At 37.2% G+C, this 16030-nt stretch overlaps 1 protein-coding gene across 9 annotated transcripts; it reads left to right on the top strand.

Moving 5' to 3' along the window:
* The first annotated feature begins 358 nt into the window (after window positions 1-358).
* Window positions 359-4210, top strand: LOC127443163 (CMRF35-like molecule 8). Of its 9 annotated transcripts, none has more exons than XM_051701724.1 (12): window positions 359-503; window positions 699-1016; window positions 1217-1498; window positions 1603-1624; window positions 1820-1873; window positions 2138-2238; window positions 2375-2433; window positions 2978-3034; window positions 3127-3195; window positions 3807-3863; window positions 3956-4024; window positions 4120-4210. In XM_051701724.1, exons 1-12 carry the CDS (start codon window positions 359-361, stop codon window positions 4162-4164), a joined length of 1278 nt encoding a protein of 425 aa, XP_051557684.1. In that variant the 3' UTR covers window positions 4165-4210. The 9 variants fall into 9 exon arrangements, with proteins under 9 accessions (XP_051557684.1, XP_051557683.1, XP_051557685.1 ...); XM_051701723.1 differs by having other exon boundaries at window positions 4117-4210; XM_051701725.1 differs by lacking the exon at window positions 1820-1873 and having other exon boundaries at window positions 4117-4210.
* The last annotated feature ends 11820 nt before the right edge of the window (window positions 4211-16030 follow it).

The following is a 16030-nucleotide window of genomic DNA, read 5'->3' as shown; positions in this document are numbered from 1 at the left end:
TGCACTGAATTTATTTAATACACGAGTTTCACAATTTGAGTTGAATTACTGAAATAAATGAACTTTTCCACGACATTCTAATTTATTGAGATGCACCTGTATATATATATATATATATATATATATATATAAGCCATTAAATGACACATTTTATAGAAATCATTTAAATGTTTTGACAGATTAAAAGCTTCCTAAATCCACATGATGAGTGACACTCATATTTTGTTCAGTGCTAATATCTGCTTCTTGACTGTGTAGTTTTTATATCAATAATTTACCCATACAAATACTGATGCTTTTAACAAGGTGGCGCAAGACGTCTTAGAGTGATTTCTCTGCTGTGCATGAATACTGTTACATGAGAGAGAGAGATGAAAAAAAAAGGGAAGTCAACTGGTTATTTCAGCTTAAAAGTACAAATGCAGGAAGAGAAACCAACAAGATGGTCACATGCAGAAAGTCGTCTATTTTCTACACCCTAATTTGCTTTTGCCAAATTTTAGGTGAGATTTATATATATTGTGTTATTATTAATTCTGATACCATTTAATTTAATATTGCAGGTGCACATTCAAGTGTGAATGTTGGTTTCATGTGTTTAATGTGTAATGCAACAACAACAACAACAACAACTACAAAAAAGGTGATTTATTGTGTTGGTCCTTATCATAATAATGGTTTGTGTATTGTTTGTTCAGGTACAGAATGTGACTATACTGGCTCAGCGAACCATTCATTATCTCTTAAGACTGAAGGATCTGTCACTATCCCATGTCATTATGAGATGAAATACACACAGCGGAGGAAATACTGGTTCTCAGATATTGATCGATCTTGTACTTACACAAACACAACAATGAGAAATCTGTCAGTAATTGATTATCCTGATCAGAGTCTCTTTACTGTGACTATGAGAGATCTGAATGGGACACATTCTGGACCTTATCATTGTGCTGTAGAGACTGATGGACAACCAGCAATATTTTTCCTTTCTTATTATCTCGATATAAAACCTGGTATGATTTATTTGTATTTCTTTTTTAACTCTTTAAATTAAAATTAATATAATTGTAATTTTAAACGTAATGTAACTTTTTCTTTGGGTAATGTCATTTTGATACTAAATGTTTCATTTATTTCTCATTTATTTTGATGCTACTGTAAATATCTCATTTATTTCTCATTCATTTCGAACTACACCTGTCTGTGTGTTCAGTTCCTGATCTCTCTGTGGTGAGCAGCAGTATAACTGGACAGGAAGGTGGTAATATCAGTGTCCAGTGTCTCTACAGTTCTGGAAATAAGAGTAAAGACAAACAGTGGTGCAGATATAAAGATCAGATCTGTTACACATCCCAGAATTCATCAGTCCAGATCAGTGATGATGGGAGAGAATCCTTCAGTGTGGTGATGACTGGACTGACAGAGAGTGATTCTGGCTGGTACTGGTGTTCTGTAGGAGATCGACAGGTTCCTGTTAAACTTACTGTTACTGCAGGTAAAACTCAGTCAATAATCAGATATATCACAGTTTCATTACTACATAATAACAAACAGCTAAATTTGTTCTGCCCTTTCCCATTTCTGCCACTACAACCACAGTCACCCACTCTGAGAATGCCACGTAAGTATGCAAACTTTCCTGTTAAACTGGGGCTAATGTAATGCTTAGGTCATACAGATCATCCTGCTGAAACATTTATAGTGTGTTTTGTAATTCCTCTATTTTCTTTAATACTAACACCTCTTTTTAACACCTCCTCAAACCCACACATTTTTCATTTTCTTCTCTTTGTCTTTTGTATTTTTATTTTTACAGAGATAGAACAGGAAATTCAGAGAATAATAATATACCAACAGGCACTGAAGAGTGGTAAAGCATTCCAAACATGTGTATTGTTTAAAATAAGATAAATAAGGTTTAATCAGATTTAAAATAATAATAATAATAATAATAATAATAATAATAATAATAATAATGAATGAATGATGAAATAAATTAATATGAGTGAAGTTGATAAATATCTTTCTGGTGTCATTCAGTAGAATTCAGCAGAATTATTTTTTATTTATTTATTTTTTTCATCTTTGATGCTCCTAAAATAAAAGCTTTAAAATGTTTCTTTCTTTCTCACAGGAATAATACAATGCTGTCTATGTGGCTTCCAGCTTCAGCAGCAGTTTTGCTGTTAATGGCTCTGATCTGTGTTTTTATCTGGAGATGGAGAAAAAGATTCAGTCAGTTTGACCTGCATAACATTTTTATTTGTTGTTTAAAAATCTATTTTAATGCCATGCCATTATATCATTTATTTCAACAATACTCTGAATTGTGTTAATGCCATGTAATATAAAGCTGCTTCTTCTTTTCAAGATAAAGAAGAACGTAAAAACCAAAACAGAGAGAGGAACAGCGCCATGACTACTGAAACAGTAAGCCAGTTTATTTATGATGATCTGATATAAAGTTACACAAAAATTGTTATGCTGTAAAAATGTACATTTATTTATAATTAAGTCAAATTAAAGGTGATATTCATGCACAGGCTGATAAAAAAGGCATAACTTATTTTCAAGCAGGAGAAAAGGAATGAAAGTCAAGTGCTTTTTTAAACTCGTGCATTGAGAATTTAGTGCAGCAGTTATATGTAAATACTGTATGTTAAAATTCAGACAACTATCATTAGAGCATAACATTTATTATTCTAAATTGTTAGATTTGATCTCAGAATAAAAAATCATTCTTTGGGATCATTTAGATTTTTAGACAGTGTTTGTGGCATAATGCTGATTAGACCTGCCACAAAAAATTCAGTTCTACTTGTCCCTTCTTTTCTTACCAAAAAGTGAAAGGGGTGATCTAAATATATTTCAATAAGGGAATTTATCTTAACAATTGTGTCTTCCAAGATGTTAGTTACTTAGTGTTACTCAGTTTTATTTATTTATTGTTTTGTGTTTGTTTGTGTAAAAATAGGCCTTTATCCCGAAAGATTCAGTGGTATACAGCACTATAAATGATGACAATCCAAATGTAAGTAAACCAGGCATTCATAACACCAATGTGAAATATGACATATTAAAACAGAGAAGGATTTGATTTGTAATCAGATATATTTATTACAGACTCCTTCACTGAATCCCAACACAGAGATGACTTACAGTACTATTACAGATGCACCAGGGTGTAAAGCAGTAAGTTATACAGAAATATTCAAGTTGATTTTGTACATAATAATAATAATAGTAATAATGAATATTATTATCTCAGAATAAAAAATCATTCTTTGGGATCATTTAGATTTTTATGAATGGTTTATCAGCAGCAAGGATGTTGATTTGGTTTGAACACTGGGGGGAAGGTGTGTGGGGGGGGTCGGGGGGCCTCCCCTCCATCCCCCCTGGAATCTACGCCCTTGATCAAAGGATTTGGTTTAAGAAGGATCCTGATTTCTATAATTAGCTGTAAACAAGTAAATAGAAAGCAAGTCAGCACAGTGTAGCTGACAGTTGAAGTTACAGTAAATTAGCAGCTCTTGATTCACACTAAAAACATAAATTAATATTCTAGGTTTAGTACAAGTTAAGCTCAATCGACAGTGTTTGTGGCATAATGCTGATTAGACCTACCACAAAAAATTCAGTTCTACTTGTCCCTTCTTTTCTTACCAAAAAGTGAAAGGGGTGATCTAAATATATTTCAATAAGGGAATTTATCTTAACAATTGTGTCTTCCAAGATGTTAGTTACTTAGTGTTACTTAGTTTTATTTATTTATTGTTTTGTGTTTGTTTGTGTAAAAATAGGCCTTTATCCCGAAAGATTCAGTGGTATACAGCACTATAAATGATGACAATCCAAATGTAAGTAAACCAGGCATTCATAACACCAATGTGAAATATGACATATTAAAACAGAGAAGGATTTGATTAGTAATCAGATATATTTATTATAGGCTCCTTCACTGAATCCCAACACAGAGATGACTTACAGTACTATTACAGATGCACCAGGGTGTAAAGCAGTAAGTTATATAGAAATATTCAAGTTGATTTTGTACATAATAATAATAATAATAATAATAATATATTTGTATTCTATGATTAATACTTCCAGCAGTCTCCAACAGGTGGCACATTCTACAGCAATATCGCACCACATTGACCAACAGCCAGAATTAAAACAGGAACAGCCTTAAGGAAGTGACTCAGTGTTTTACCAAAGAGAAAAAAATCCAATAATGGAAGACTGTTATCAAAACTTTCATTTCAGTTCCAGGCTCGTTTTAGTTCTACTGGGATCAAACCTTCAGCTAACAGCTCAGTAGCTTCTTGAAAACTATAGCTACCAGCATCTATAATCACAATTATTAATCCTTTATTACCAACGTTATACCACAACTACAAATACTGAATGCACTCATGTAGTTAACATAACATGTTTGTTTGATTTTCATTTTCCTCATGGGGTTTGAATTGTACACATAAAGGCCTAATCACACCTGAACAACAGGATGTATATGTATACATCATGGTACCAGTGTAGTCCAAAAAAAGTGTCTAACCCAACAAAAAAGCTTTCCTGCTTGATTGTTCTTATAGCAGTATTGTATGTGATGTGTGCGAATGAGTTTCTGCAGGTGTTTGTTTTATCACTATGGATATGATTTTCGAACATTATGCAGGGTTCATCATTTAAAACATTAAAAAATGAAATGCTTGAAAAGTGTGCTTGTGCTACCTTTCTTTGTTAATTTGTTACCTAGTGTCCATCCACATTATCGTGCTGTTTTGTTATCGACAAAGTAAAAATGTGTAAATAAATGTTTGCAAAATTTCCATTCAAATGGCCTTTTATTGATAAAAAAAAAAAAAAATGGTGTGCGTGATGACGTCATGTTTAAAAAACACTTTGTTGCATGAGTTTTGTTTTATCACAAAATAAATTTGCCCTTAAGCTGTTTCCATACAGAAATGTGTGTTTATCGCTAATTGTGTACTTTTCGCCTCCCAGATGTCCCTTTTATTTTGTGTCAAAAGTAAGCTAAACAATAATTTTATAAAATTGGGCTGTATGTTAGTGTTCCAAAAAAGCACACTGATGCTTTTCTCCTAGTATTGTGTATTTATTTTTAAATAAATTATATGTTTTTTGTATTGTGGGCTAATTCCATGACTGCCGTCTATTATTTTGAATGTTGTGGAAAAGCAAATTTAATAAATAAACGTATGTCTACCGCGATTAAATTAATCACAAAGAGTGGCCATTCATTTGTTCTCCATGCACTTGTCGATGACAGGTGCATGATACGAGATATTTGTGTTGGCACTCCTGGAAGTGTCATGACGCAGATGTGTTTGCAGCATCGGATCTGTGCAGGTATGCCGATAAGACCAATCCATAATCCAAGTAATGCTCCATGTACCCTGAATTGGCTTTCAAAGATGTATACCTTGTCCTCATGATTCACACAGGCTAATGATTGGGGTAAATTCTGTCATGTGACAATACATTTTTGTGTTAATGCCAATTTTCTGGACAAAAAGTGTTTCCAAACCAGTTTTTCACGACATTTGAAGTATCGGCATAGAGTTTATGCGCTAGAGTTAAAAGGAAAAATATTATGTCGACACTTGTGAAATTTTTGCGATAATTTGCTTTTCCATCAGTTATATTGGAAAACTTTTTGATGTGCTACACCATTGTTGCAAAAACAAAAAACCTTTGGATGGATACGTTGTATACGTTTTTCTTATTTGCTTTTTCTTATTTGCATTTAGCATTGTTTTTCCTGCTGTCTGCACAAACAGACGTACAAACCTGTTAGGAACAATTGCTATCTAAAATTCATCTTTCTTTCATGCTAATCGACCTTTTTCACACTCCAGGTTTTGGAACATGGAAGTAAACGTTTGCAGGGTAAACTTCGACAGTGGTGAATGTGAGTGAATGGGAGACCACAGCAAATCTTATTTTCACTTACCCATTTGCTTCAAGAACAAAAGAAAAAATCCACTATTATGTGTGTATGTATGTATTTATTTCACTGTGGTTGACCCCTATCTAAAACCATTGTGTCAGTTTCCTCTTTCTCTTAGAAAGAAATCTCACACTCATAATCAGACTGTTCTGTTCTTCCTATAAAATAGGTTAAAAACAGGAATCATTTGTCTTCCATTTGCACTTGATGAAGTGAAGGGCTCTCTAACATGTGTGCACTCTGTTTTAGACATGATTTACCCTCTGATTCTTTCTAGATTTTGCTTTATATCTCAGGTATGAACTTCTCTGTAATTAACATTATTAAACTATTTTATCCTTTTGTTGAAAAGGCTAAATGAACTTCAAAATTCTATATGTACAACTATCAATTCCAGTCCCATAATCGGACACAACTTTTGCCATTTGAGAGTTCAGATCAAAGGAATTTGTGTAAATGCACACTTATTTTTATCCCTTTTATTTATTTTTACTCTGTTGTCTACATGCAGGTGCTGAGAACAAGCTGGAGCATCTGGCATTGTACCATGTCTTTATGATTAAAAAATATATAAAGAAAACAGCAAATATTTGTGTAAGGGGACATATTGGCGCTCATGCAGGATATTGGCATATGCAAATAATACAGGGACATTTTCCATCACTGATTATCCGGCCCAGAATTTCTTTACTGTGCGATGGGACAATCTGCAGACCTCAGACTCTAAATATTACTGGTGTGCTGTGGAGATTGGTGGCTATTTCACACAAGATGATCATGACTTTGTGTTTTTGACTGTACAATCAGGTAAAGAAAAACTTTTCATCAGGTAGGCTACATAAAAATTGTACATGATCTGAAGACACTTTTAAGTAATGCAGCTCTATACATATAATAAAGTGATTTCTAGGTATTTATTTTGAATGTTTATTTTAATAACAATTATAAATTATAAAATGGTTTTCAGGAATGAAACTTTAGAATATAAATTGCTTAATCATCAGGATTTCCCTAACCCTAAACAGCTTTTAGATGATTAGATTAGATTAGATTCAACTTTATTGTCATTGTGCAGAGTACAGGGCCAATGAAATGCAGTTAGCATCTAACCAAAAGTGCAAAGAGCAATATATATTTATAAATGTGGTCCGAGTGGGATGTAGTGTTCAGCGCCTGAGTTTAGAGTGCAGTAGGCTGACAGCTGAGGGAAAGAAACTGTTCCTGAGTCTGCTGGTGTGACAGTGAAGACTCCTATAGTGTCTCCCAGATGGGAGAGGGGTAAACAGACCATGGTTGGGGTGAGAGGTGTCTTTGAAAATGCTTCTCACCCTCCTTAGGCAGCGTTTGTGGTGAATGTCTTTGATGGAGGGTAGCTGAACACCAATGATGTATTGGGCAGTTTTCACCACCCGCTGGAGGGCCTTCTGGTCTGAGACAGTGCGGTTGCCATACCACACTGTGATGCAGTTTGTTAGGATACTTTCTGTAGTGCAGCGGTAAAAGTTCAGCAGGATGTGGGGGGACAGGTGAGCTTTCCTTAGCTTCCTAAGGAAGTAAAGGTGCTGTTGCGCTTTTTTGATCAGAGTGGAGGTGTTGTAGGTCCAGGAAAGATCTTCAGAGATATGGACACCCAGGAACTTGGAGCTAGTTACATGCTCCACTTCATCCCCATCAATGTAGATGGGAGTGTATGTGTGGCCCTTCCTAGTCTGCCGGTAGTTTACAGTCAGCTCCTTGGTCTTCTGGGTGTTGAGTGTGAGATTGTTGTTGGCACACCACACTGCCAGGTGTGGTACCTCTTCCCTGTAGGCCGTCTCATCATCGCCGCTGATCAGGCCTACCGCCGTGGTGTCATCTGCAAACTTGATTATGGAGTTGGAGCCATGCTCAGGTATGCAGTCGTGGGTGAAGAGGGAGTAGAGGATTGGACTCAGCATACAGCCCTGTGGTGCACCAGTGTTCAAAGTGAGGGTGGAGGAGTTGTGGTTGCATTATGATAGTCCTATTGGTTAAGTAATAGTAATTGGTTAAGTTGTGGAGTGGTGGTGGTGTAGTGGACTAAATAAGTGGAAGGTTATTGGTTCAATCCCCACAGCCACCACCATTGTGTTCTTGAGCAAGGCACTTAACTCCAGGTTCATCCAGGGGGATTGTCCCTGTAATCAGGGCACTGTAAGTTGCTTTGTATAAAAAGTGTCTGCCAGATGCATAAATGTAAATGTAAGAAGTTTGCAACCACAACTCCTCCACCCTCACTTTGAACACTGGTGCACCACAGGGCTGTGTGCTGAGTCCAATGTGAGCTAATAATCTTAAAATTGTGGTGTAGATTTAAGATTGATTCTCACAGCTGGTCATGTTTATTCACAGCCTTCATACTCAGTGGATCCAGAGGTGGACACGACCTACAGCTCTGTGATAAAAACACCTAAGAGTAAATGTAAGCTGTAAGTGAACTCATCAACTCATCTTGCTGTTGCTTCTCAACCAAATTGAGGCAGTGTTTTGACCTGTCAATTTTTTTCGCAACTGTTCCTTTTGACAATGAAAATATGCATGGATTGGCATTCTCATGGCAACACATTAAATAATTTATGCTATATGTAGTTATGAAATAATTTCTTTCTTACTCTGCATCTTATAGGTATATTCCAGAGTGAATGAACAAATGGAGAATAAAATAATAATAATAATAATAATCATCATATTTGCTCACCCTCATGTCATTCCAAACCAAAAGACTTTCTTTCTTGAGCTCCGCCCTAACTTTTGCCCAGAGACTGCCGCCCTGATGCTTCTGCTACCCTTCTGCTACCTAGTGATGGCAGAACTAAAGCTTTCTGAAACTTTGAATCAGTTAAACCAATTGCTTTGCAAATTAATTCACTGTCTCGAAACAGTGCACACTGAGGACATCTGCTGCTCACAGGCGTGTAACTGCAATAGGAAGACTGGAGTGAACGGCGGCAACAACAACACAAATGCTTTGGAAATTATTTACTGCCATGTAGTCACCATATATTTTCCAGGGCAATCTACAATATTCTACAATACACATCTGAATCGTTGCAGAAAATGTAGACCTTTATATATAAGTTGGCTTTTTTATGATTATTTTTTTATTTTTTATTTATTGTTTATTTAATTTTAAATAGTTTGTCTTCATACTAAATAATTTCTTCTGTTTGTTTGCACAAACAAATTATTATTTGTTCTTATACAATTTATGCAATTTAAAGCTATGGCATTATCTTGCATACAGTAAGCACATGATTAGTACTCAGGTGAGAAATGTTTCAGTTTCATGTTTAATTTATTGACCACTATACGCAGCGTATTTGTTGCCTCTGAATTGGGTTTACATCATAGAATAAGAGTGTGCTGGTGTTATCATGGACAATAGTTTGTTCCAAATTCCAGATTCCAGGGGTGTAAAGTAATTGAGTAAAATTACTTAAGTAGTGTACTTAAGTATTATTTTTTGGGGAGTTGTACTTTACTCAAGTGCAATTTAAACGGAATACTTGTACTTTTAATTACATTTCCAATGAAAAAAATAGTACTTTTTACTCCTTACAATTTTATTTAAACTTGAAAAGTACTTGTTACATTTTTGCAGATAATTTTATTTCATTTTACTGGACCGAATCCGTTTTTTCACTGCATCCGACAAACGACAGATGACAGAACCGAGCTCAGTCATTTCAAATGGTGTGTCGCATGGTGGTTGTGTGGAATTCCGACCATCTGCAGAGGTGGAATTTCGGATCTGATTTGAGCTTCGGATACATTGAAATATTTGTGCGACTAGACCGTACGTGACTGAATAGTGATGTATTTATTCAAAACTATGAGCACGAAGTGAGAAACACTGATGTTTTTTTGGTCCTAAACTTTATTCTAAACGCCTGCTACTTGTACAGCCTGGACAGTTATGAAGTCAAGAATTATCATTCATGTTGCACATATATATACAGTATAAAAACAAAAGGCTTTTGTTTTAAATGTGTAGATGTCATTTATTTCTACACTTGCCTTCATATTTAAATCATATCTATGAATTTCTACTCCCTATTTGCTGAATTATTATTGTTGTTGTTAAGCAACTATTAATTAGAATAATAACTATAAAACCAACAATGATAATGATAATAATAATGATAATAAAAATAATGGAATCTGAGTAAATATGAATCATGAATTTTATTGAATTCATCCATCTGCTCAACAGCAAGGTTTGGCAACAAACCTCAGAAAACAATTCACAAAATCAACAACATTAGTAACTTGCTTCAAAGCTTATTTTGATTTTTCTCAATGTCACAAGGGACTGGGTGCTCTGACATCACAATTTGTAAGTGCGTTCTGCAATGCAATAAACACTGCATGACTGTGGCAATATTTTTGCAAAATAAAATTATGTGGTTTATTACACATCTCAGGGCAGTTCCGAAATGAAATGTCCACCGAGTGGCGCTAAAAGCGAGTGAAATGTTCTCCCGAACAAATTAGGTTTTTAAGGTTATGTTCTATCGAGATTTAAATCAACAAAACCTCCCTCCCTACTAGGGATGTCATAAAATATTGATATATCGGTTATTGATCGACACGTTATTGTATCAATATATTTTTGAGGAATCGATATTTTAAAATTAGCTGACATTTAAACCACAAGAGACTATAAGAGATATTTAAGCAATATGACATGAGCAAGCGTGCGATATGGCCCTACATCAGCACTGCTGTGATTCGGCCGCAGGCCGAGTGCCGTAGGTAATCACAGCAGTGCTGATTTAGGGCCATATAACACGATTGTGTTACGGAAGTGTACATTTAAAAAAATTAGGAAAAATTGAGTACGTTCATAAAAACGCATTTGTGCATGGAACTACTTTCTTACGCAACGGATCAGAATCTGCCATTGCTGGTTAAAACCAAATGATGCGTCCAAGCCTTCGTTAGTATTTCAAAAAGTTCACTTCAGAAATAGTATCACGGCTTGTGCTGTTTCTAACAAGTTATTGGATAAACAAGGATGGATGGATGGGTGTATGTGTGTGTGTGTGTGTGTGTGTGTGTGTGTGAGTGAGAGAGAGAGAGTGAGAGAGAGAGAGAGACGGAGCGTGTGCGATCACTTGTTGCCACTCCCAAGCAGAGATGCTGTCAGCTTTTAATGCATTTAATGCTTTTAATTTTCATAACAAAAATTCCATCAAATTGCATTGAGTAATCTTGAATAAAATAAAACAAAAAAAATTAATATTTTAAGTTTTTGTTTATTTATTTTTTTATTAAACACTACACAATTTAATTAGATGGAATTTTTTAAAAATATGCTAAAATATTATTTTAGGGGAATTTATTGGTTCACTGTGAGATCATCAAGCACCCCTAGCATCAGACCACGAAACATACTTGCATACTACCTAACTTTTACTTGACTGATCTGATCACACAGTGAAATCGGAAACAGTAGGTTGACTTTTATTCAGCTAAAATCACTCTGTGCTTACAGAAATGTGAAACACTGCCCCCAGTGGCCAAAGCGGTAAGTCTTGTTGGGCATATGGGCACGGAGGGGCACCAAAAGCTATTCATAAAGCAAATTGTTTTAAGCTGTACAGGATGTAATGCAGTGAAGAGGAATGCATATTTTATAAACTGTACCCCAAACCCAACCACCAAGCATAAACCTAACCATCAGTGTAGTAAAAAGGTAATGTTAAGAGTAAAAAAATGCAACCTCCTCATTGATTATGTGAAAATGACTACTTCCTGGTTTCAGAGCGTGATCCAAACCGGGGTCTCCCACACTTCTGAAGCAACACGCTTCCAGTCATGCCACTGGGAAAGGTAAACACAGATAGGAGACGTCGCTTGTCAGTGAGTCTGCATAATGCAGCTAATCCAAAGGTACCGGAAATCTCCAAAACAACATGCTGACTTCCCACGTGATCATGTTGGAAGTAGTATAAGAGTAGTGGTTAGTATGTCATTGCAAACTCAGCCAGCATGATGTCATGAAGCCTTGTTTGATGAAATCACGTGACTTCACCAGTTTGATACCAGTGCTCCGAAGCACCAGTTCGACTTTGAAACTAAAGATCCGTAAAGGTTTCGAAGTTTTGTGAAGTAGTGTTTTGAAAGCGCTTGTCACTACTGAACAGGCTGGCTCTGTGACTCTACAGGTGGACATATGTTGAACAGGGGTTGCAACCTTTTTGACATGGAGTGGTATTTTTTATTTTATTGGTCAATGGCTGTGCCAACCCAATTCTGAGATGCTATTCTTTTCACCACAATTGTACAGAGCGTTTATCTGAGTTACCGTAGACTTTGTCAGTTCAAACCAGTCTGGCCATTCTCTGTTGATCTCTCTCATCACTGGATGTTTTTTTTGTTGTTGTTTTTTTGGCACCATTCTGAGTAAATTCTAGAGACTGTTGTGTGTGAAAACCCCAGGAGATCAGCAGTTACAGAAATACTCAAACCAGACCACCAACAATCATCCATGCGATTATTTAATCGGCCAATCATGTGACAGCAGTGCAGTGCATAAAATCATGCAGATAAGGGTCAGGAGCTTCAGTTAATGTTCACATCAACCATCACAATGGGGAAAAAATGTGATCTCAGTGATTTGGACTGTAGCATGATTGTTGGTGCCAGATGGGCTGGTTTGAGTATTTCTGTATGTAACAGGGTTCAATGGAAAGGAGGAGGCGGGAACCGGATGAAGCATCAAAGTAATGTTTAATGAGACATTAAAACATAAAGACAAAACATAAACACAAACGCATACAGGGCAGCTGCCTGTAGCTCTCTCTCTTCCAAACTGCCGCATCTCGTTGCAATTATCTCCTCGGCTGATTAGCCCGATTGGGGGCCGGGCATGCGTAGTCACGGCCAGGCTCCAACCTCCTCCTTGTCACACTGTAACTGCTGATCTTCTGGGATTTTCACACACAACAGTCTCTAGAATTTACTCAGAATGGTGGCAAAAACAAAAAACATCCAGTGAGCGGCAGTTCTGTGGCACAAGGGGGACCTAATATTAGGCAGGTGGTTTAAATGTTGTGGCTGATCGGTGTATGAATCCCTTAGAGAGGAGACTTGCTACTAAATCGGTTGTGACGTGTAATATACAGTAGGTAGATATTAGGCCTAATCTTTTAATTAAGACTGTGGATATAAACATGAAATCAGACAACCTAAACAAGACCAACACTGACTGATGCACAAAAACATAAATACCTGTACAGTCCAGAAATGAGACATGTAACAGGTGTGTTATGAGGATGATATGAAGTAGACTGTTTTAAATATTCATCTTCACCCTGCAGCTGAACAGATAATAATAGCCTAATAGCCATAGTGATTTTGTTCTTTTCATATCAAACACCATTATCATGTTGAATGTTTAAGTTTTGAAACATTACCTAATTAAATGTATACTTACATTTTGGATACTGAGCAGCTCGTGATTTCCAGGCACGTGTATAACTGCGGTTTAACAAAGTTCATTACGTCTCATTTGGCGCTTCATCTCTAAAGGCAAATTAATGAGAGAAAATTTTTCGTTTTTTACAGTGGGAATAAAACTAGCGCTCTGTCTCCTTGCGAAAGCGCATGCACGTTAAACAGTCTATGCTGCACGGAGAGAGATGATGATGAGACATATGCACAGAGAGACAAGGATTTTAAGTTCTATAGAAAGAAACTGTTGATTTTTTTTGTGTTCCAATGTGTGGATTACTACTTTTCACCAACATATAAAAACGAAAAATGTGGGTATTTCGCGCACTGTGAACACGGAATGTGCGGGATGTGATGAGGAGGAGGGCATGGCCGGGAGGATGAGTGAGATAAAGGGGAGCCGAGGGCACCAGTTTGAGAGAGAGAGAGAGAGAGACGCACGCGGCCGCGCTGCGTGTGTGTCTGTGTTTGTTTATGTTTATTTTAAGTTAAGTTTGACATTAAAACTTTGTTTACTGTTCAGCCGGTTCCCATCTCCTCCTTGCTCATCTTTGAACTGTCACAGTGGTGCCGAAACTCAGGAGGGAGGAGGGATGCTCTGTTGCGGAGTCCTCGCCACTGCCATCTGCCAGGGGAGCAGCCGTGGCCATCCGCAGAAGAAGGGGAGGAGCGGTTCCATCCGCCAGGGGCTGGAGGACTCGCTGCCATCCGCCGGGGGAGGAGCGAGCTGGCATCCGCCAGAGGGTGGAGGAGCAGTTGAGGACCGGGCGACAGCGTGTCCGGAAGCCAGAGAGCAAGTTCTTCTCTCTCTCTTTCTCCTCTCTCTCTCTTTCTCTGTGTGTCTCCGCTCACCCTTTCCCTCTCCCCACACCTCCCCTCGTCTCTCCCCCAGGTTCACAGGAGGTGGACCACCGGCTGACTGAACAGCTGGAAGGGCAGCGTCTCCCCTCCAGAGATGGGGGGAGAGTTAGTCAGACCGGTGGTACTCCGGCCTCAATCGGGCGGGGGAGGAGTGTGACGAGGAGGAGGGTGTGGACGGGCTGTGATAGTGCACGGCTGACGATGAATCAGATGATCAGTGGGAGAGCAAGATAAAGGGGAGCCGGAGGCAGCAGTTAGAGAGAGAGAGAGATGCACGTGGCCACGCTGCATGTGTGTCTGTGTTTGTTTATGTCTGTTTTAAGTTAAGTTTGACATTAAAACTTTATGTTTACTGTTCAGCAGGTTCCCGTCTCCTCCTTGCCCATCTTTGAACATGGGGATATTTAAATTTTGCGCAAGACATGCAATCTGCTATGAAATTAGTTAAGTGGGTTTTTTCCTGCTATTTTCTACACATTGGTAATAGCTGCTGCTAAGATACTTGGAAAAGAGTGAGGACAGTGCTAGGAGAGTGCGCTCTGTGTCTGCACGTGACTGTGCCTTGACATGTCCAGTATATTATGAGCTCGCGCATCTTTGCGAGCTAAATAGAATCACGCTCGCTCGTTGGTTCGAAGACTTCTTTCGCTCCATGTAATTTTTGTGCTCTCTTGCTTGTTGTTTGTTTGCACTAATGTTATAAATGCAGCACTGACCCGATCAGGCAAGTGACAGTTCTTGCAACTGGCCTGAATCTCTCTCACACTTGCCCCAGGCCATTGGGCAGTCCTTATTTTCAAGCCCTGATTACTGATCACGAAATTGTGTGAAATCTTTAATATTTCTTACATTTTTCAAAATCACGTAGAGGGGTAATCATAGCATGCAAGCAACAGCGAGAGAATTTTATTTATATGGTGTTTTTTGCACCTGCATTCCAATCTACATCTTGATGTAATCCTTCCTCATGATCATGCAGTGTGTTTTCATCAGCTGAATGGGAGGCTATTAGCACTATTAAAGTGTTTAGCGCTGCATACGGGGTTGAAACACATGATGAAGGTGAGTTAACAATGAATTGATGTCTTTTGGTTCTGGCAGTTGTAGAAATGGGATATTCAACTTATGATAAATAGTGCTTTCATACTATGCAAATTTCACTGAGCCCCATTAAAACAATCTTGTTTTTCTGTATGTTTGCAATCTGCTAGTGGATTTTACCTCTATATTCAAATCAATGTGTGGAAAGAGAGAACGCTGCCTGTTCTGTGTACACGTGTACCGCTGTTTCTAATCAATAAACTCATGCCGCTGACTTTTAAATTGTCACCATCATGCAGCACAGTACTCATAATGTTTTAAAGTGTGCAAAGTTTACTTTCTTTTGTTGCATCCGTTATAGTTTAGCAGATATTTTTAATTCAGATTTTGTATTTTACAACTACGATTTGGATTATTTGTAGTCATTGAAATCTCATTCTTTATCTTCTTTAAACCCTAACCCTAACCCTTTAATTTTGTTTTGTGAATTGTACCAAAAAACTTGTAGCCTTCTGTAAGAATCCACAATGTGATATTTGTTCATTGATGGAAAAGATAGGTTTTAAAAACTTTATAGACGGAATATGGTAAAAGTATGTTCAAAATATATCTAAAATAACCACACATGCATATTTTAAGTTTGATTGGCAAATAACAACAGAAAAATTGTAA

The sequence above is a fragment of the Myxocyprinus asiaticus genome, chromosome 6, assembly GCF_019703515.2.
Source record: "Myxocyprinus asiaticus isolate MX2 ecotype Aquarium Trade chromosome 6, UBuf_Myxa_2, whole genome shotgun sequence".
NCBI classification, from domain to species: Eukaryota; Metazoa; Chordata; class Actinopteri; order Cypriniformes; family Catostomidae; genus Myxocyprinus; species Myxocyprinus asiaticus.
The sequence above is the reverse complement of the archived record's forward strand: the minus strand, read 5'-3'. Positions and strand labels throughout refer to the sequence as shown.

Excerpts from the sequence above, each read along its gene's own strand:
- LOC127443163 (XM_051701723.1), top strand. The coding sequence starts at position 359 with ATGAGAGAGAGAGATGAAAAAAAAAGGGAAGTCAACTGGTTATTTCAG. Across the intron at positions 1,625-1,819 it reads ACCCACTCTGAGAATGCCAC|AGATAGAACAGGAAATTCAG; the intron begins GTAAGTATGCAA and ends TTATTTTTACAG. Across the intron at positions 3,864-3,955 it reads TAAATGATGACAATCCAAAT|GCTCCTTCACTGAATCCCAA; the intron begins GTAAGTAAACCA and ends TATTTATTATAG.